The sequence below is a fragment of the Aulonocara stuartgranti genome, assembly GCF_965226115.1.
Source record: "Aulonocara stuartgranti genome assembly, chromosome: 3".
Lineage (NCBI taxonomy): Eukaryota > Metazoa > Chordata > Actinopteri > Cichliformes > Cichlidae > Aulonocara > Aulonocara stuartgranti.
In genome coordinates this window covers 77,012,603-77,034,010 of record NC_138941.1, presented here as the reverse complement: position 1 = coordinate 77,034,010, position 21,408 = coordinate 77,012,603, and the positions used below count along the sequence as shown (strand labels likewise).

At 40.6% G+C, this 21,408-nt stretch overlaps 1 protein-coding gene and 1 long non-coding RNA gene across 5 annotated transcripts; both read right to left on the bottom strand.

Annotated features, from left to right (window-relative positions):
- Window positions 1–1,410: 1,410 nt before the first annotated feature.
- LOC309703519 (E3 ubiquitin-protein ligase TRIM21-like) lies at window positions 1,411–20,484 on the bottom strand. 4 transcript variants are annotated; one of them, XM_082528417.1, is made up of 2 exons: window positions 20,325–20,463; window positions 1,411–7,719 (listed from the first exon to the last, which is right to left on the bottom strand). In XM_082528417.1, the coding sequence occupies exons 1-2, from the start codon at window positions 20,445–20,447 to the stop codon at window positions 6,022–6,024; spliced, it is 1,821 nt and encodes a 606-aa protein (XP_082384543.1). In that variant the 5' UTR covers window positions 20,448–20,463; the 3' UTR covers window positions 1,411–6,021. The 4 variants fall into 4 exon arrangements, 2 of the variants coding, with proteins under 2 accessions (XP_082384543.1, XP_082384544.1); XM_082528418.1 differs by lacking the exon at window positions 20,325–20,463 and adding an exon at window positions 9,296–9,518; XR_014275916.1 differs by lacking the exon at window positions 1,411–7,719 and adding an exon at window positions 19,502–19,961 and having other exon boundaries at window positions 20,325–20,484.
- Window positions 11,935–14,782, bottom strand: LOC309703931. The gene is made up of 3 exons (XR_014276087.1): window positions 14,221–14,782; window positions 12,107–12,238; window positions 11,935–11,982 (listed from the first exon to the last, which is right to left on the bottom strand). It is a non-coding gene; the product is annotated as an uncharacterized lncRNA (long non-coding RNA).
- Window positions 20,485–21,408: the final 924 nt, after the last annotated feature.

Genomic DNA, 21,408 nt, shown 5'->3' with positions numbered 1-21,408 from the left:
CGAGTCCACTGGCCAGGTCGGTGTGATGCTGTCTGCAGTAGTTCTGAGCCTGAGTCCAGGTCACAGACGTCTCAATCAAATGAAATGTTTTGTTGTTTTTCATTGTTTCTGTCGAGTCAGAAACACAAAAATATCTTTAACTAATTTGTCTCATTCTTCAAACTGTTTCTTTCAGGAACACACGATGTAAAACAGAATATAAATTAGATTATAACATTATTAAATATTGTTTCATCATATTGCTGCCCACATATTCTCACCGTCATAGCAGATGAACTGATGAGTGTTAGTCCATGGAACATCTACCCACTTGTCTACTGTCCTCACCAGGGTTTCAATAGTTTTGCAATTTTCATTAGTTTTTATTTTTATTTAGTTTTGACTTCAGATTTTCAATTTTATATCAGTTTTAATTAGTTTTTACCAGTTGTTTGCTAGTTTAGTTTAGTTTTTATTTTTTTTTAAATCCTTAGTTTCAGTTTAGTTGTGATTAGTTTCAGTTATAGTTTTAGTTGTGTTCGCAATAATTAAGTGTAACAAAATCCCAGTTTCATCATATCAGTCATTCTCTTCTGCTTATCCTTTGGTATGTTGCTATTCCAGCTACCATACCCTGCACCCTGGACAGGTCACCTGTCTGTCGCAGGGCTAACACGCAGAGACAGACAACTCACCTATGGGTTCTTTAAATAAATAAATAAATTAGGGCAGATGAACAACCATTGATACCAGGCAACTATAAAATGTATATCTTGGCCCCAATGAGACTATTAACTCTTGCAGCACCGGGTGTTCGTAATTTTGGTTCAAGTGAATTGATAAACTCTTTGAAGGCAATTGACTCACACAGTTATTTAGATATCCCCGTCCTGTTGTCTCGGGATGCATCACGCTGCCTTGCCTGGGGTTAGCTTCTGTTTCTGGGGATGAGGGTTGAGTGTGCTCCCTTACCTTCTCAAGGTAAGCTAGGTTAGCCTTCTTGTGTGAGCTTTTCAAGTGCACTTTAAGGTTTGTGAGATTTTTTCCCCTTTAGAAATGTCCCTCATAATTTGTCTCTTTCCACTACAAGACACTTGCTTTATCCAAAACACAGTCATATTCAAAGTAATCCCAAATTGGACTCTGGCGCTTTCTCCCGACTTTTCCTGACAGGATTCTGCGCGTGGACGGAGCAGCGACACAGACGACTCGACTAACGTGCTGCCACCTGCTGGCATAATGAGACACAGCAAGAAAAAACCTGGAAACTAAACTTCATTTTCACCCTCGTCTATTGTATGACACGTACACATCAATGAAAACTAAACACATTTTTGCTATAAATTCAGTTAATTTTAGTTAGTTTTTTTTTTAGTTCATTTTTTTTATACAAAGCATAAAAACTTATTTTATGCTTTGTATGTTGTTCAGTATATTTCTATGCAAAACAAGAGGGATTTCAGTACACAGCAGGATATTCACATTTGTAACCAGATATTTACATACACTTTAGGCAAGGCAAGGCAAGTTTATTTGTATAGCACAATTCAACAACAAGGTGATTCAAAGTGCTTTACAGAGACATTAGAAACAAAAACAAATAAAAAGCATGATTTAAAATTGATTAAAACAAGCAAACAAACAAACTAACTAATTAACAAACAAACAAACAAAACAGTATATAAAATCAAAACAGATAAAATCAGAACAGTAGATAAAATCAGTAGTTAAATGTAAGTTTTGAAATTTAAGCTTAAAGTGTGGATTTGGTGCTTTATTCAAATGCAGCTGAGAACAGGTGAGTCTTCAACCTGGATTTAAATAAACTGAGTGTTTCAGCTGATCTGAGGCTTTCTGGGAGTTTGTTCCAGATATAAGGAGCATAAAAGCTGAATGCAGCTTCTCCGTGTCTGGTTCTGACTCTGGGAACTGATAAAAGACCGGATCCAGATGACCTGAGGGATCTGGAAGGTTCATACTGGGTCAGGAGGTCATTGATGTATTTTGGTCCTAAACCATTCAGAGCTTTATAGGCCAGCATCAGAACTTTAAAGTCTATCCTCTGACGGACAGGCAGCCAGTGTAAAGACCTCAGAGCTGGACTGATGTGGTCCACTTTTTTGGTCTTAGTGAGGACTCGAGCAACACAGTTCTGAATGAGCTGTAGTTGTCTGACTGATTTTTTAGGTAGACCTGTAAAGATGCTGTTACAGTAATCAAGCCTACTAAAGATGAATGCATGGATTAGTTTTTCCAGGTCCTGTTGAGACATCAGATCTTTTATCCTTGAAATATTCTTGAGGTGATAGTAAGCTGACTTTGTTATTGTCTTAATGTGTTTTTCTAAGTTTAGGTCTGCATCCATCACTACACCCAAATTTCTCGCCTGGTTTGTGGTTTTTAGGTGTATAGATTGAAGTTCTCTGGTGACCTGTAATCGTTTTTCTTTGGCGCCAAAGACTATTACTTCAGTTTTGTTTTTGTTTAGCTGGAGAAAATTGTGGCACAACCAGTCATTGATTTCCTCAATGCATTTACCAAGAGCCTGTACAGGGCCTCGGTCTCCTGGTGACATTGTGATATATATTTGTGTGTCATCTGCATAGCTGTGATAGTTTATTTTGTTGTTGTTTATAATCTGTGCCAGTGGGAGCATGTAGATGTTAAACAGAAGGGGTCCCAAGATGGAACCTTGGGGAACTCCACACGTGATACTTGTCTGCTCAGATGTGAAGTTACCTATTGATACAAAGTATTTCCTGTTTTCTAAGTATGTCTTGAACCAGTTTAGTACAGTTCCTGAAAGACCTGTCCAGTTCTCCAGTCGTTTGAGTAATATGTTGTGGTCAACTGTATCAAATGCTGCACTGACATCCAGTAAAACTAGGACTGACATTTTTCCACTGTCTGTATTCAGACATATGTCATTAAACACTTTGGTCAGAGCGGTTTCAGTGCTGTGGTTCTGTCTAAAACCTGACTGGAAGGCATCGTAGCAGTTATTCTGTTTTAAGAAGTAACTGAGCTGTTGAGAAACTGCTTTTTCAATGATCTTACTTAAAAATGGGAGATTTGAGATCGGCCTGTAGTTGTTCATTTGTGTCTTGTCAAGATTGTCCTTTTTCAGTATAGGTTTGATTACAGCAGTTTTTAGTGATTCTGGAAACACACCTGATAATAAAGAAAAGTTGACGATCTGTAACAGGTCTGACTCTAAAGTCTTTGAGACCTTTTTGAAAAAACTTGTTGGCAGGACATCTAAACAGCAGGAGGAGGAGTTCAGCTGACCTAAGATGTCCTCCAGGTCTTTGCTGTTAATAGGTTGAAACTGTTTCATGGTGTTTAAACAGTTTTTTGGTGGACACAGTACATATCCTGGATCTGCTGTTGATGTACCAATTGCTTGTCTAATCTTTTGGATTTTGTCTGTGAAGAATTTGGCAAAGTCATTGCAGGCCATGGTCGAATGAAGTTCAGCTGCCACTGACACAGGAGGGTTTGTTAGCCTGTCAACTGTAGAAAATAAGACCCGAGCATTATGGCTGTTTTTAGTGATGATGTCAGAGAAGTAGGACCTCCTTGCACTCCTCAGTTGTAAATTATAATTGTGAAGTTTCTCTTTATAGATGTCATAATGAACCTGGAGGTTTGTTTTTCTCCATCTGCGCTCAGCTTTCCTACACTCTTTTTTCATTTTTCACCAGTGTGGAGTTTCTCCATGGAGACTTTTTCCTTCCAGAGATAACCTTCACCTTAATGGGAGCAATAGTGTCCATTACATTTAACATGTTAGCATTGAAGCTATTGACGAGCTCATTGACTGACCCTCTGGACAGGTCAGGTGTTAATGGGAAGACCTGGTTAAAAATTGCACTACTGTCTTCAGTTATACACCGTTTTGTGATCACTGCTGTTGATATATTTGTGTGGGCTGAGATTTTACTTTCAAAGAAAACACAGTAATGATCAGACACGCCCACATCAGACACAGTAACCTTTGAAATGCTCAGGCCTTTGGAGATCAGTAGGTCAAGAGTGTGTCCTCTATTATGTGTGGCCTCTGTTACATGCTGAGTCAGCCCAAAGTTGCCCAGAGTGTTACTCAGGTCTTTAGTCCCTTTGTCCTGAGGGTTGTCCACATGGATGTTAAAATCCCCAGCAATAATTACACAGTCAAAATCAACACAGATCACAGACAGCAGTTCACTGAGGTCATTAAAAAAGTCTGTGCAGTATTTGGGAGGCCTGTAAACATTAAGAAACACAACTTTGGATGGGGCCTTCAGCTGTAAAGCCACATATTCAAAAGACTGACAACTTCCAGGAGATGGCTGCTTACATTGAAATGATTCATTAAATAAGACAGCAACCCCTCCTCCTCTCCTGCTCGCCCTGACCTCACTGATAAAAGTGTAGTTAGGAGGGGTCGTCTCGATGAGAACAGCTCCACTGTTACTTTGGTCCAACCAAGTTTCAGTTAAAAACATAAAATCAAGGCTGTGCTCAGTGATTAAATCATTAATTAAAAATGTTTTCCCAGCTAGAGATCTAATGTTTAATAAAGCCAACTTAAGTGTTTTAGAGGCATTACTTGGGAGAAAACATAAAACATTTTTACTGTACAACATCAATCTAGAGTAAACTTTTGTTTTAGATAAATATTGAAATATCTTTTGAATTAGTTAAATGTCAGAATAAAGAGAGACAGAGCTTCTATTTTTTTATCACTTTCATCAAATGTAGGAGCACATATACACTAAGTTTATTGTTAATTAATAAGAAACTCCAGACGATTCCATTCTGAGCTGAAGAAGCTTCTGATAGGTTAGTAGAGTCCATGTGAGTAAACTGGTGGCACAGCTGTGGATGCATATAAGGCAAAACACAGAGCCTGTTTCTGTGACATGGGAACATCAAGAGATATCAACCAAAACACCAGGAACAGAACTGTGGAGCTCCATAAGTGTGGCTCAGTTTGAATACAATTTGGTGCCATTTGCAATTAAGAAATACAGATAGTTTCTCTCTTTACTCTTAAAGTTAACAAATATGTTATTGATAAATAATATATTTATCAATCCAAAAAAAAATATTTAGTCTGATTTGATGTTACAATTAAAAAAGTGTTTGTGTTTTGATCTGAAGAGTACATAAATATGTGGTTTCAACTGTATATTTGATGATTGTCAGCACAAAGAGGGAGAGAGAGGAGCAGAGAGGGAGAGAGAGGGAGATGGAGAATGAGGACAGAACAGAGATGAACAAGAGCAGGTGAGACACACATGTTAGTCAAATGGTTGCTTACTAAAAGTATCACCGTATCATAGGTCCTCATGTATCTCGTACCTAGTGTTTCTTTTTAGGTTTGTTATTTTTCAAATTCTATATTTATTAAGTTCTGCAGGCTTGTTTGCACAACAAGGCTAAATAATTATATAAACTTTTCTCAATCTAAATATTGGACTTTGGTAGAATTAAAAAATAAGTGTAGTGCAGCTCTATGATGATTTTTAGTGCTACTATCATCTAGTTCTGATTCTGGTTCTGTTTTGGTTAAGTCCTCAGTAGTCCTGATTTTGAACTCTTGTAGTCCTGTTTTAATTCTGGATCAGTTCTGGGTCTGGTTGAATTGGGGTTTAGTCCCTGTGTCTTGATACAGCCCTGACTTTGTTCTGCCTCGCTGCTTAATTAAAAAACTAGTTTAAGGTGTCCTGCACATGTGATATATATTTTTCCCTATATGAAGTCATTCTTTTTTGAACAAAACTCAAAACAGAGCCAATTAATCTTTCAGTCATTTCTACCCCCCCCCCCAAAAAAAAGAAAAAAAAATCCCACATGCATACTACCCTTTAGGGCTAAGCCCCGGGTGTTTCAAATGTCTGGCTCCACCTCTGGTGGGAACATTTCCTGATTCAACTTTTCTTCTGTTCAAATCAAACTCCATGAGAATCAAAGTGTGAATCAGAGTCCTGATGATCAGATTCTATAGAAACATGGAGACTGTAGAGGATTTACACTCAATATGTTCATTTGTTCCCTTTAATCAGAATCAAAACAGAAATCAAGTGCGAATGAAATCGGGGATAGATTAATGTTATTGACAGGACAGATGATCAGAGGTGCAGAGTTTTTACCTCCATCATTGGTACAGGGACAGAAGAATGGGTGGAGTTTGTGAGTGAAGGAGCAGCCAGTAAAGGAGTAGATCAGAGCTGCAGCACCTACATCATAAAAGGAGACCAGACCCTCCTCATAATCCACAAACACCCCCACCTTCTCAGGACCAGGATGAAGACAGAGACGAACTGGAGGACCAGCATTAGCTTCGTACTCATTTCCATTTCTCAGCCACACAGTCCAGAAACCATCCTGAGGTCTCACTGTGATTTGTCCCTTCCTGTTGATCGACTCTGTGGCCACTCCTAAAATCCACTCAGTCTTTCCTTTAACCTGAATCTCAAAGTAAAATCTGCCTGAAGAGAAACTCTGCTCTCCTAAAACACAAGGACATGGAGAAAATCTCTCTGGGTTGTCTGGAAGATTCTTCCTCACATCACTATGATAAACTTGTTTTCCATCATCAGACAGGATGAGAGCAGGATGAGCTGTATCAGGATCCAGAGTCACATCCACCTCATGCTGCTGCACCCTCTGCAGCTCAGCCTCTAACAGCTTCTTCTTCATGAGTTTCCTGATTGTCTCCTCCAGCTGAGCCACAGCTCTCCCCACAGTCCCCTCATATGATGGTGGATGAACTCTGACCTCTGTCCAGTCCTTGCTGGGTGGAGCTTTCAGGGAGGAGAAGCTTTGGAGGAGGTGGAGGTGGTCTTCAGAGCGTGAGAGCTGCTCCACCTCAGAGCTTCTCTCCATCAGCTCAGAGATTTCCTGTTCCAGATCTTTGATGAGACCTTCAGCCTGTTTCTCTGTAGCTTCCTGTTTGTCTTCGATCTCCTTCATGAGCTCCTTCAGGCGTCTCTCAACAGACTCCATCAGAGCCGTGAGGACCTGAACACCTTCTGCTTTCTGTCTGTCTGCAGCATCTTTACTCATCTTCACCGACTCTGTGATCTCCTGAATCTTCAGTCGTCTCTTCTGGATCATCTGCTGAATCTCAGCCTCTGTCTTCTCCAGCTCTGCCTTCTTTCCTTCATATTCTTCTCTCAGAGGAACAAACTCGTGGTTCTTGTGGTCTAAAACAGGGCAGAGCATGCAGACACATGTCTGGTCAGTCTTACAGAACAGCTGCAGAAGGTTATCATGCTTCGTGCACATCCTGCCTTCCAGGTTCTCCACAGCATCAACCAGCTGATGTCTTTTCAGGCCTTTCACTGTCAGATGAGGCTCCAGGTGAGTCTGACAGTAGGAGGTCTGACACACCAGGCAGGACTTCAGGGCCTTCAGTCTGGTTCCAGTGCAGAAGTCACAGGGAACTTCTCCTGGTTTGGCAGCTTGTTGCTCTGAGCTGCTGCTGCTGGCTTTCTGCTGAGCTTCACGTCTGAACTGAGCAACCATCTCAGAGATGAAGGTGTTGACCCTCAGCTGAGGTCGAGTGTAGAACGTCTCTTTACACATGGGACACTGACAGCTCTGATTCATGTCCCAGTGCTGACTGATGCAGGTTTTGCAGAAGTTGTGTCCACATGGTGTAGAGACTGGATCAGTGAACACATCCAGACAGATGGAGCACAGAAACTGATCTTCAGATCGCAGATTGCTGGCAGCAGACATGTCTGCACTCTGAGGGAGAAAGAAGAGAAACATTTGATTCAAAATTCACTTTAAATTTCATTTTACAAAGAGAGAAACAAGCGTCAGTAGTCTGAGGAGCTTGGAGAGAAAAGCGTCTGGACTTCTTTGAGTTTCTTGAAGACGTTTCATCAGAGAAGCTTCTTCAGTTCTCAGAGTAACTGGTGGAGACCCAGCAACACACTCAGACACAAACTGGTTCATCCAAACACAAACCTAACATCGTAGTGTCTGCTGTACAGTGCAGCGTCCAGATGGACAGGATCAACGTTTGGGGATGAAGATAAATACAGTCGTTACAAAGATGTGAAATTGTTTCTCTGTTTTACAGAAGGTCCAAGATTCATCCAGATCATTTGTATACTTGAATAAATCAGTTTGTTGGATATTTTCCATCAATCACTGTGAAGTAAACTTCGACCTTGTTGGTGACTGAATACTTCTTATTGTACGTCCAGATCAACGAGCCATTAATATTAAACAGTGACTGTTCCAGTAGAGCTGACAGTGAGGAGGACGATGAATCACAAACCTCAGAAATGTGTTATTAACTGTTGATCCAGTATTTTAATGGCATTGATGAGAACATGTTTATTCAGAGGTGTCTGTATATTTGGTCCATTTGTGCGTCAGTAAAAACTGTCCTGTTTTCTCTCACAGATACTGGAACATCACAGCTCCTCACAAACTCAGGATGTGGAAGAAGATGAACTTTTCCAGTCACTCGCTGGGATACATCATTCATGTTATTCTGGATCCTCAGAAAACATTGATTTATTTTTGTGTTTCACATATTTGTTTGTCCAAATCAAAGGTTGATGTTAGTAGAGAAGAAGCCACCATGATAAAGCCTGTGTGTGAAAACGAGATCAGTGGATTTGATCAAAATCCCATTTAAGGAGGAATTCTGTCCTCCAGTTTGTTTAAATAAGCTTTGGGATTAAACAGCATCATCTATGTTTGTGTCTGATGACATGTTTGATCCAGGTCAGCTTGAATATCACAGCTGATGTGTGGAACTCTGACATGTTTAAAGCCTGATTATCAGGATGATTCAAACACATCTGTTTAAATAATGAGATTCATGTTTCCACACAAAGTTATAAAGTGCAGCATCGACTGTTTTCTGAATGATTGAGGATCATCTGTGACTCTTACAGGATACACTAAGTCAGATAATCTTTGTAAAATGTGTGAATGACTTTTTGAAGTACTGACCAAAATCTGCTGGTTTACAGTGTCAAAGGCTTTATATCAATAAAGAATAAATAGGTGTTTTCACGTCTGTAATCCTTATGATCAATCAGATCCAGAATCAATCTAAGAGGAACAGGAAGTGATGAATAACCAGGAAGTGTGGAGTCAGTCTGAAGTCCAGAGCACAGCCTGAGTCCACAGTCCTGAGCAGAGCCACAGTGAGACTGAAGCAGCAGCTCGATGCTCCTACAGTGGATCTGTGGTTACATGAGCAGATTTCTATGGATCCAGTGTGACTGTGATGAGTCCTGATGAAGTGAACAGAGTGAAGATTTGTGTAGAAGCAGGAAGTGTGATCAGCTGCACTCACCACTGTTGCTGAGAGGAACCTGATGGACTCCAGTGAATCTTCTTTTAGAGACAAACAGGACTCGACTGCAGCTCTGCTGCTGCTCTCTCACACTGTCACTTCTGCAAAATGACGTTGGGCTTCTTGTTTTTCAGGTGTTGCTCCGCCTCTTCCTGCCTCTCCCTTTACAGGAATCAGCCGGTCTGTACTCAGTGACTGTGTGCAGCGGGTGGGAGGAGTGAGGAGTGGTGTGTGGGTTCACACAGTAATGACAGCCTCAGGTGATCAGGAGAAACTCACCTGGATTTCCTTTTTCGCCTCGTGCACGAGAACATCACCAAATAAACTCCAGACAGTTTTTAATATTTCACTGTTCAAGAGCAAAAAGACTGACGGACTGTGTTTAAGGCCACCTCACAAATGTCACACATGAAATATTCAGTGTTTATTTGCTGGTTTGTTGGCAGCAGCTCCTTAAAGTCTGTCACACATCTGTTTGACCGTCTCCAGTTAATCTGAGACACCAGTTAATCTGCAACAGCAGCATCAGGCGGCTCAGCTGATCTCTGGTGTTAGCTGCTGTGCTGCGCTCCCATTCCTCAGTGAAAGCAACAGCAGAACAAAAACTCTCTCGATCCACATGTTTGAAAAGAAAGCTTTTAAACAGATGAACACACTCAGTAAAGGACAAAGAAATAAGTAAGAAAAAATTAGAGTAAAGAGTAAAAGCAGGAGCAACTGAAACAGGCTGCATGCTAGCTGACGCATGCTAGCTAACACATGAGCACTAGAACTGTTCAACTTCATTGTTATGATTTTAGCACCGAGTTACATGAAATCCTGCATCAAAAAGAACAACACAGCGATCACAGACATGTTTCTGCCAACAAACCAACATTAACCCAGAAAAGCCTCTAAAACAACCTGCTGTGGTTTGGAGTAGAGATTCCTGAATTTACCAGGTGCACCTGAAGGCAGCACAACTTAAACCGTAAATAATGATGTAGGTGCGCAAATCCTTTTCAAGCGTCACTGCGTCAAATGAGCCGGCTTACGTTTGTTGCACTTCTACACTAAGTTTTACGCTCGCGTTTCTTTGTTGCTGATTTTTGTTCCACAAACCAAAAGAAAAAAAGATTCAACCTTTAATATATTTTCATGTGTGTTTCAAGCACTGTGACATATCACACACACACATGCTGAGTGTGTCACTGATAAAGCTGTGACACAGCAGCTCACTCAGTCCAGTCCAGGTAACAGACTCACCTGTTAGCAGCACGTCTGAGAAAGCCATCCTCAAAGACCCCACATCCCCCCAACACGGCTGTTCACAGTTCTACCCTCAGCACGAAGGTTCAGAAGTTCAAAATCCAGAACATCCAGACTCAACAACTCCTTCTTCCCACTGCTATCAGACTCTTGAACAGCTGACCTGTTTTAACAGTAATGTTTGCACATCAGGTCATCTTTCATATCAAGCTCATAGCTCCTTTGCACATACATCTACCTCACACTTACATTTAGTCTCCATTCATTTATTCATAGTATTTGTATTTTATCTTGTTCTATTTGTATTTATTAGCCTGCATCTGTGTGTGGACAGCAAAGAAAGAGTTTCATTGCACAGAGAAATGCTTTTCTTTGTAAATATGACAATAAACGCTTTGAAATCTTGAAATGTTGATCTGATTATTCCTGACACTGATTACATCTGAAACCAGCAACAGTCACATGTAGATCTGCTTCATCTTCAGCTCTGTGTTTCGTTTTTGTCTGATCTTCTCTGAAGCTTCCTGACAGTCAGCAGCTTTGACCTTTGACCCACATGAAGCTAACATGTGATACAGAGTCAGGACGCTCCGTGGAGATCCATCAGAACAGCTCGGGGTCATCTTTATAAACTTCCTGTGGATCCTACAGTCTAAGATCCAGAGCTGTCACTAGGATGGTTCAGTCATTTCTCATCAGCTACAATTAGAACTCAGAGCTGAGCAAATATAATCAATCACATGCTGTAGAAACATAGAAGTTTCTATCCTTCAGAAAACATCTGACAAAAAGATCTAAAACTGTGTGAAAAGCAACACTTGTTCTCTAAATGTTTGGCCACAGCTGTAGAAAACACTGTGAGTGTTGGTCAGTAATTACATTTAATTTAATTCCTCTTTGTGCAGTTACAGGTGAACACTGTCCAATCTTCTATCTAAATGACTGCTTTGTCTTTAAAAAGGTGAAGAGCCTGAGGCCGGTGACCTTTCCCCGAGTACATCCTCACAGCGGCTCACAGGACCAGGCCTCACTCCTGTCCTCACTCCTGTCCTGCCAGAGGAGAAGCTTCAGAGTGTCCGTGCAGTTCAACCACACCTGTCATATTCAGTACGGTGTTCATGCAGTTTGCTACCCAACAGTTACAGCATGTAGTAATACAGTCCCACTGCCTGTTCAGCATATGCAAACATATGAGTTCAAGCATGTGATGACAAAGGCCTCCCACTGTGGGCATTTCATCATGTTTAGGAGCCTCATCCAGCCACACATCTGATCAGTGGAGTATTAGTAACACAGAAAACTAAAGAGGACGTGTTACTTTCATCTTTATTTATTTTATACATCTGTCATTGTTAGACATGAGGTTCACTGAAATCATTACAAACAGTTTTGTCAGATTTCTCTCCCTCTTCCATGTGACTGTGTCAGCTCGTCAGCATCTGTTTGGGACGAGAATGCAACAGGAAGTAATGAAAAGTACCATTAAAAGCAGGAGAGGTTCTTATATTACAGAAGAAGAGATTATTTAAAAAACTATCTCAGTGCCATCAATGATTTAGGAACCTGAGAGAGGACTTGGTAAAATAAGACGTTCTTATAACTTCACCCTGTGACGGGCCAAGCTGCGACTCTCAGAGATGGTGATGTAGGTACAGAGCATGTGAGAGTGCGGTCCAGGAAATGTCTCTTCCAAAACTAGATGAAGGCACAAGGGGATCAATGTCAAGGTGTAGAGATTCGACATCTTCATCCTTCAGTGGAGACTCCAAAACACCTGGGTGGGTATGATGGCTCTGAGCTCTCCCAATCAATGCTCTCAGTTTGGATTTGCTGACATCAAGAAGCATGTGTAAATGATTTTCAAATCACAGAAGAGTCAAGAAAAGAAAATCATTGCCTTATTACTAGAGATGGACTGATCCGATATTACGTATCGGTCCGACACTAACGTAAATTACTGGATCGGATATCGGAGGGAAATAAAAAATGTAATCTGATCCATTAAATATCAAAAAAGCACCTCACAAAACTTGCGACACGGCGTAACTCGGCTCATAACCGTAGCACGTGGGAGCAGTGTGGTCACGTGATAGAGCGGCTGTGTGTATTTGGAGCCTCGCTAGCAATCCGGCATTTCATCTCCAAGGAAGTGATCCCAGAGAAAAGTAAAGCAAGTGTGTAAGTTCATCTCTGAATGTTTGTAAAGCGTTCCCATGTTAAGCTTAACGACCGATATATGGAGCGACTGCCCCCTCTCTCTCTCCTGCTGCCACTTCAATCATGAAACTGATCAATGATCAGCTGATCGGCTTTTCTGTCGCGAGTCCGTCTCTTCGCACCAGAAAGAGGAAACCAGCGGCTGAACAACAGCAGCACGTTTAAGCTTGATCAGCTGTTGTTAGAATGTATTTAATATTACTTTCTACACCAGGATCTTTTTCTACAGCTGACGGCTGGTAACTGTGCAGGGGCGGATCTAGCAAAGTTTAGCCAGGGGGGCCGATAGGGCAGGAACAGGGAAAAGGGGGCACAAAGACATACTTTTCTTTCTTATTCTCATTTAAAATGTCTAGTTTTTAATAAATAATTATCTGAATATTACACCCAAAGTTTTAATCTGATGTAAAATGTATAGAAGTCCATTACTGTATATATTAACTATTAAGTCTACACTGTAAACCCCAACAGTCTACCTGACTTATAAAGTTTGTGGCTATAACAATTGAAATTCCTCACAAAGTTGAAACAACTTAAAACTTTTCTGTTCGGTTAACGATTCAAACAGTTATAATTGTACATGGCTTAGAAGTTAAGAGTAAATACTGCTTTCTTAATTATGATTTTTGAGTAAATGTTTTTTTTCCGAGCTCCGCATGTGGACGTCATGACGTCTTCTCTCTAACCTGAACGACGTTGACAGAAGATTCTGTTCAATATGGCTGCCCTTCTCGAGCTACTGGAGAGAACATTTGGAGAAACTTGTAAGTAAAACGGAACCTTCGTTATGTTTATTTTTTCTGTAAAAAAGCAAGTATATTAGTATGTGTTAAAAAGCACAGACCCAGGTGGTGAATAGTTGTTCACGCTCTTTTTCAAACATAGATTATGTCGTCAGTTTTAACCGATTAAAACACAGTTTTACTAAGAATCACACATAAAGAAAGGGTCTTAGTGATATTTTAACGACCCCTTGCCAACGCAAGAAAGTTGGCGTTTTTACAACAGCAGCCTCATTGTTCGGCAGGTTTTTTTTTTCTTCTCATTAGCATCATTCAAAAGTGACTTAGCTAGCAGTGGCAACTTCTATCTAAAACAATTGAAATATAGCAAGGTGTTGTATATTTAGTGCGCTGATAAGGTTTTCAATTTTATTTTTTCTTCCAGGGCTGAAGACCAAAGACAAAAAGACAGAAGAAAAAAAAAATTCAGACTGCAATTAATTTCAGGTGGAGACAGTAAACACAGGTGAGTTGAAAGAGCTATTGAAGAGACCTTTCTTCATGGCCATTAAAACATTTTTAGGTTAAAAGACCTGTGTCATGAATCGCTGTGCGGCAGACAGGAGTTGGACCCAAAATGCAGGACTCAGACTCAGGGGATGAACTCAAAATCACAGCTTTAATTGCTGCTCACAGAAAACGAGCATACAAAACTAAACTGGGAAAATATAAACTCACAGCTTGCAGCGAGGCACACGAGGAAACACACAGCTTGAGGGACGACGCAGCACTGACTCAGAGAAACACAGGGTTTAAATACACTGGGAAGTAACGAGGGGAATGAGACACAGAAGGAGAGCACAGCTGGGAGAAATCAGAACTGACGAGACAAGGGAGCAAAGTAGGATACACTCACATGAGACACAGACCTTCAAAGTAAAACAGGAATTAGCACAGATGCAAACTAGACTAGGGGAGACAGAGCAACTAAGAAACACAGAGGGCAGCTACCAAATACTCAGAACTAAACAGAATACAAGAACACCAAACTAAGACACTACACTAAAGAATACGCTGGGACAACAAAGAGAACTAAGAACATAATACAAAAAACTCAGAGGCACAAGAAACTCAAAACACTGGGTCACTGACCCAGGACCGTGACAACCTGTTTTTTTTTTTAATCATGCCCTGGCTTTGTCACACTGAATCATGTTGAAAAGATCTATTTTCATGGCTCCCCCCATTACCATTTCCTTGTACTTCTTTCTACCAGTCTATTTTATTTTGTGACATTAACATCTTAAATGTACCCCACCAGTTTCATTATTAATAGCTGTGTTAGTATTTATAATGCTTTTTTTTTTATCATGTGCAGATCTACCAAGGGTCAGTGGCACAGTTCACCTTTTGTGGTAAGTTATAACACTTCATATGTGGTCACATAAGTAAGTTGTTTCATCAGTTGTTCAGTTCTTATAAAATGTTGTATAATTGTACCAAATCACTGAGGATACATCCAATGTGTGAATCACAATCAACAATTTTACTGTGATATTCGCTCGTGTTTAGAGAATCTCCATTATCTTTGTTACTGAGTTTCCATTTTTGTAGGGCCAAATTTGTATTAAAAATTAATATTTTCATATGATGTGAAATGACTCAATCATTTCTAATTTTTAGAAGAAACCATTCATTAAGTCCCTTAAGGTGAAGATTTCATATATTGATAATGATAAAATTAACACAAATTAAAAGTTTCACTGATAAACACACAATTTTTCCTTGCTTTGAACCCCATGTTCTATATAGATTACAGCTCTGATCTGGAGAACACTATTTTAAAATACTGTGTAGGGTTTTTGTCAAATGATTAAGAAACAGACTCTCTGTCACAAGAGACAGAAAGGTTGTATCTTAAAAGAAAAGTCTCCAAAATTTAGTAGAGTCTGATGTCATGCAGTTTCATAAACATGTATTCTCCCCAAAGAATGACACCTGAAAACTTTGCGTTAAATGAACTTTTCTTTTCCCTTTTTAGGAGGCGCCTGATATCAACGTGAAACGCACTGCAGTACTTCGTGCCCTTCCTGTATACCTGCGGGAGGAGGACCCAGAATTCTTTTAGACATGTAATGTAAGTGTATTTTTGCATTACTTAAATTCTGCCAGTAAGATAAAATGCTATGGATTTTTTTTAAATACAATTTAATACCCTAGCAGCTACCAAATTGTACAAACAAAATACCCTCTCTGTAGAAAACCCACACACACACAGGTCAGGAGCAGGGCACAGGCGTATCACAGCACTATGGCTATGCTGCAGGTGGCCCAAAAACCAGGCTGAAGTCAAGATTTAGTTTCTTTTTGAGATAAAGTCATGAAATAAAAAATTATTTTTTAGAAAAATAACAAAAATACAAATTATGTAATGCAAGAAGCTAACACGTTAATGTACATTTTTCAAAAAAAGTAGAGTACCCTAACTCGTTACAAAGTAACCCACTACACTGCTGAATGTTTTGCTAGATTACAGGTCATGCTTGTCACATTCTCTCAAACCAACCTTACTTATTTAATTGGGGCAATCGTGGCTCAAGAGCTGGCAGTTTGTCTTGTAATCAGAAGGTTGGCGGTTCGAGCCCTGGCTCCGACAGTCTCGGTCGTTGTGTCCTTGGGCAAGACACTTCACCCGTTGCCTACTGGTGGTGGTCAGAGGGCCCGGTGGCACCAGTGTCCGGCAGCCTCGCCTCTGTCAGTGCTCCCCAGGGTGGCTGTGGCTACAATGTAGCTGCCATCACCAGTGTGTGAATGGGTGGATGACTGAATGTGTAAAGCGCTATACAAATACAGGCCATTTACCATTGATACTGTGTCTATTCCAGGCAGACGCATTGGATGAATCGACCCTCATTGACACTCCAGTTGTCCTTCTCACTTTGGTTACCGACAGCGCTTCCCAGTCCAGTCCATTTTACTTCCTCAGCAACAGTACATTCACGTAGTTGTAAAAAGCATGATAATATATTAAGTATTCAGACACCCAGAGCAGATGCAAGAGAGTGTTTTAACACAATTTATTGCTGAATGAACAATATATGTGACAAAGGTGAATACACCGGGATGTGGCAAACTGTGGCGTGGAAACGGGGCCGTGAAACTATCAGAGTGGCACAAACGTAACCCAACTGGATCTTGGGCAGGTAAGTAATGGTCACACTGGGGAGAGAGGAGAGCACAGTTAGAGCTGTGTTCAAGTGGATTGCCAGAGAGGGTGAGTATAACAGTCTTTCCAGCTTACTTGCAGGAGGTGGAGGTGCAGTATTGAGGAGGAGATGATGTAATTCTTTAGGGTTTGAAAAAGGTGAAACGGCTGACCTGGGGTCCGTTGGATCCAAAGTGGTGAGCGAGCAGGAGGGTAGGCAGGTGAGGTTTGGAGATATTTTCCAGTGAGTGGATATGAACCGAGATCCAAGTGGTGGAGTGGCAGTCGGCACTGGAAAAAAAGTCCTGAAGCTAGTGATGGTGAGATGAAGCCTCATGATGAACTGAAGCTTTCCATCCAACTGGTCGACTCATGGTTCGAAGCATTGTGATGATTCATTTGCTCTACTGCGCCATCAAGTGGACAATTCAAGTGAAACGGGCTCAATGATTATAATGATGTGTAAACCTCTAAACTGAATAAATAAATTGTTTTTCATGGTTATTTATCCCGAATATTGTCTCAGTATATCTGATACAAAAGAGAAAGTGGAAACTATCAGTACACAGTTTTTGGGATGATTGTGTAACTGCGTAATCATGCTTATGTACATCTCAATAATGACACAAACTAGTGTGTGGCACTTCAAGTTGAATGAATAAAGGAATTACTATTGTTCATGACACCAATAACTGAACTCTAAATATTAGTTATATTTAATATTATACTAATTTTATATTATATTAATTTAATTAATATTTGTGTATAATAAATTGGCAGCTTAACACAGGAATGTACATGGAAACAAAAAGGGAGGGAGTTGTGATGTGAATGTGCTTGTATAACAGTGCTCATGACACTAGGGAAAAGTTTTCATTTGTTTTTATTCAAAAATAGCAGCTTTTCCACAGTGCTGGGCTTAAGACGGTTCCTCTTTTTTGAGAGGATTTCTCCTGCTTTTGAAAATATCCTCTCACAGGGCACAGATGAAGCAGGGGTTGCAAGAAAAACCACAGCAAGTTTATACAAGTTTGGATAAAGAAATTTGTGTCCAGTACTCCAGTAGCTATGTAACACGTACGTAATCCAATTCCACAACACGATGTGATGAGGGAATCAGCTGTGTTTTGCTGCCCATTTTATTTCGAATCTGGCGCGAACCGGTGAACCAGTTCCCGAATCAGTCACGTGGTACGGACTGCCCGCGAGGCCTCGAACGTCACTGCATACATAATCAACGCAAGCCTCGATACGCGCTTCAGAAAAACGCCCCTGCGATTACCCGACGCACGATTCGAAGCTTCGACACACAGGACACATCACTACCTGAAGCACAAGAAACAAGGTAAGTAAATCTAATTGAAAGCAGAACCATGAACATGAGTGCTGGTTACCAACATCAGGTAGCTAACAAACTGGCAGGAAGGAGATGACAGCGCAGAGCTTAAATCCCCTTTGGCCTGATCAGTGGCGTGTCTAGAAAATTTTTGTTGGGGGGGCCAGGTAGGGGCACAGATTTGGAGAAGGGTGGCAGATGTAATTGGCAGATAATGTTAAAAACAATTCTACCAACGATTAACCATAATTCAATAATCCTATAAACCTAATAACCAAATGCACTTTTAACTCTTATTAGAATGAGATTTTAACCACTACGGTGCAAAGTTTTTAGATACTGCGTTGATAAAGTACAAGAGATACAATCAGTGCTTTGTCAGTGCTTACTCAGCATTCAAGGACAGCAATATTTGCATAGTGTTTTTACTGATATATAGTGCACATATGTTTTGGGCAAAAACATTTTTGAATATTAAAATACGAACATTTGTAACAAACAATTGACAAATTAGCCAATGCAAAACTTTATCTGCCTGTTAAAAAAAGAAGATAATCTTCTCACAAACTGGTGTTTGATTTTGAAACAGAAAAAAAGTGGGGAAACAACTGAAAAGACTAACATTTGAATAAAACCTGAAAGCAAGTAAATACTTTCTATGCTGCCTTATGGTAAACTTTGGTAATATTGATAAAGAACAACACTGGCTGATGATGAAATACAGTCAGCTGGCATGGTGACACTGCCAGTATTAACCTGCAGGGCTGGACTGGGACAGAAAATCGGGCATTTTGACTACAGACCGGCCCACCAGGTATTAAAGCCATAAAGACTTTGAATGAAAACAAACCCTGTTGTGACAGTGATGTACAGTCTTGTTGGTATATGTATGATTTCTATACATTTTACGTCAGATAAAAACTTTGGTTGTAAGATTTAGATAATTATTTAATAAAAGCTAGATATTTTAAATGAGAATAAGAAAGAAAAGTATTTCTTTGTGCCCCCCTCTCCCTGTTAATGCCCTACCTGGCCCCCTGGCATAACTTTGCTAGACCCGCCCCTGCACAGTTACCAGCTGTCAGCTACATAGAAAAGGATCCTGGTGTTATTTGTCTCTCAGAAACAGTTCATAACTTCAACTCATCCATGTCACCTAAAAGGTAAACCTGTTTCTCCATCACCTGTTCAGCTCTGATGATTCAGTAAGGACATCTCCTGGTTTCATCTTCATGTTTCCCTCTCACCACATATACAAACCGACATCATGACCAGCAGCTTTACAGCTGTGGCTCCAGCAAACATCAGCTGATACTAGAAATTAATATTAAATAAATTCTAACAACAGCTGATCAAGCTTAAACGTGCTGCTGTTGTTAAGCGCAATATCTGCTGGTTTCCTCTTTCTGGCGCAAAGTGGGCGATAAACAAACAAGATTGAAGTAGAAACGGGAGAGGGAGGGGGAGATGAGAGAAGAGGCAGCTGTGCAGCGTAACGACAGAATAAATCCAGCTTTGTGTCTTTTTTCCATTCTAGCTGAAGTTCGGGACAAACTGCGTCTCTTCTCAGCTCAATACGAAACGTGTAATATTTTCTCTGATTGAGGGACCATTCCATATTTTTAAGGAGCCGTTGGCAACTCTACTAACCTTATGAATAAAATAAAGTTCACTATCAGTAACATCATAGCAACTGAACAGCTGTACAGAAACTCCGTCATGCTAGCTCGGGCAGTATGAGTTATTGCAACTGACAGTAAAAAGTCAGCAACATGAAAATAAACTCCACCTAAACTTGATTTATATCTGACCCAGATAGACTGCAGCTCATAACTTCTTACCTGAAGTTCAGTTCACCTGACACTCTCGGACTGGTGGCTGCTTCGGGTCTCTCCTCCTGCCTCCCCTTCCCTCATCCACCTGCTGCCTCTGTGGAAGCTCCGCCATAGCCACCACCAAACAACTGAGTTATTGTTACACATCGGCCTGCATCTGGCCAATCCACCACCTCTCATTGTTCATGCCATTACAAAAATAAATAAAAAATAAGTCACCGGGCATATGCCCGGTATGCCCGATGGCCAGTCCAGCTATGTTAACCTGCAACCAAATCTGCAGCTCCATACAGCAATGTTACGACTTAGATTATATCTTATAACTCATAACTCTTATGTTAGCTGCCCTCAGTAGCATACTGTCTGAAATATTCCACGGCTGCAATAATTCTTTAAGTGTTATTTTTTCTTTGGTATTCTAATTTCACCGAAGTTTACTAAACTCAACAAACTTAATATTACTTACCGGGACATTTATTCTGTCCTCATTTTCTTTCACCGAAAAATTGTTTCCTGCAGTGACGTCTTTCGTGCTTGGCTCTCCTACCTTTGCTAACGTGATGCACATAGCGCAGAAGCGATGCTGCATTCACTTACACTCGGATATCTGAGCTTCACCGTGAAAACATAATCGGACATTTGATATTTGATTGAATTGTATTGTTTTGCCTTTGGGGTGGCACCTGGGCTGGCCAGTCTGGTTGGGGGGGTGGCCTGTGCCCCCCCCAGGCCACCCCGCTGGACACGCCATTGGGCCTGATTGCCCCAATTAGCTCCAGATGCGTGAAGCTGAGGTAGTCCTGCCCATGGGCAGATCCAAGGATGCTCAGGCACTGATGGAAATTTCCAGCTCTTCACTCAGACCATGACACGCATGTCAGCACTTTATATTAAACATGATATCTAGCTTATCATACACTGCTATAATAAATTTATGATTACTATTAATTAATGATCATCTATTTAAAATTGTCCATGAAGAAAAAGCAATGTTTCAAATGTGGTCCACACAGCACCTCTGTACACAGACATGAAATGAGCCTGCAGGTTTGAAACTTACATCTGGTTCTTCTCTGGTGTTCATGCAGACAGCTGTGCAGTAAATAACCATCTGTACTAACACACTCTCTCTTTGTACTCAGTATTTGAATTTTAAGATACAGACTTCCCCACTGACACAAAGACACAGTGTAGATATGAGTTATGAAAGGACTTGTTTACATTAAGCTCTGGAAAAAGGACAGAAACTTCAAACAGTGGACTGTCCAACAAGCAGAACGAGGAAGTTACCTTCTAATATCTAAATATGACTTCCTTGTTTGTTTGTTGGTGTGAGAGCAGGGGAGGGCTCTGACAGCAGAGGTACACATGGACAGGTCACCACTCTGTGACACAAACATGAATATGAGTCTGTTGATTTTTGAGGATATAAACATAACGCTGTCTGTACTGATAACTATCACTGGATCACTCTGATGCCGACGTAATCCTTTTTCCCCCCTTTTAACAGTTTTTATTCATCATCAGGAAAAGCATAAAAACATAACAAA

What these genes read in the sequence shown, in the direction of transcription:
- LOC309703519 (XM_082528417.1), bottom strand. Translation starts at nt 20,447, where the DNA reads ATGCAGCATCGCTTCTGCGCTATGTGCATCACGTTAGCAAAGGTAGGA. An exon ending in AGGACAGAATAAATGTCCCG is followed by an intron (nt 7,720 to 20,324) that starts GTAAGTAATATT and finishes TTTCTCCCTCAG; the next exon opens with AGTGCAGACATGTCTGCTGC.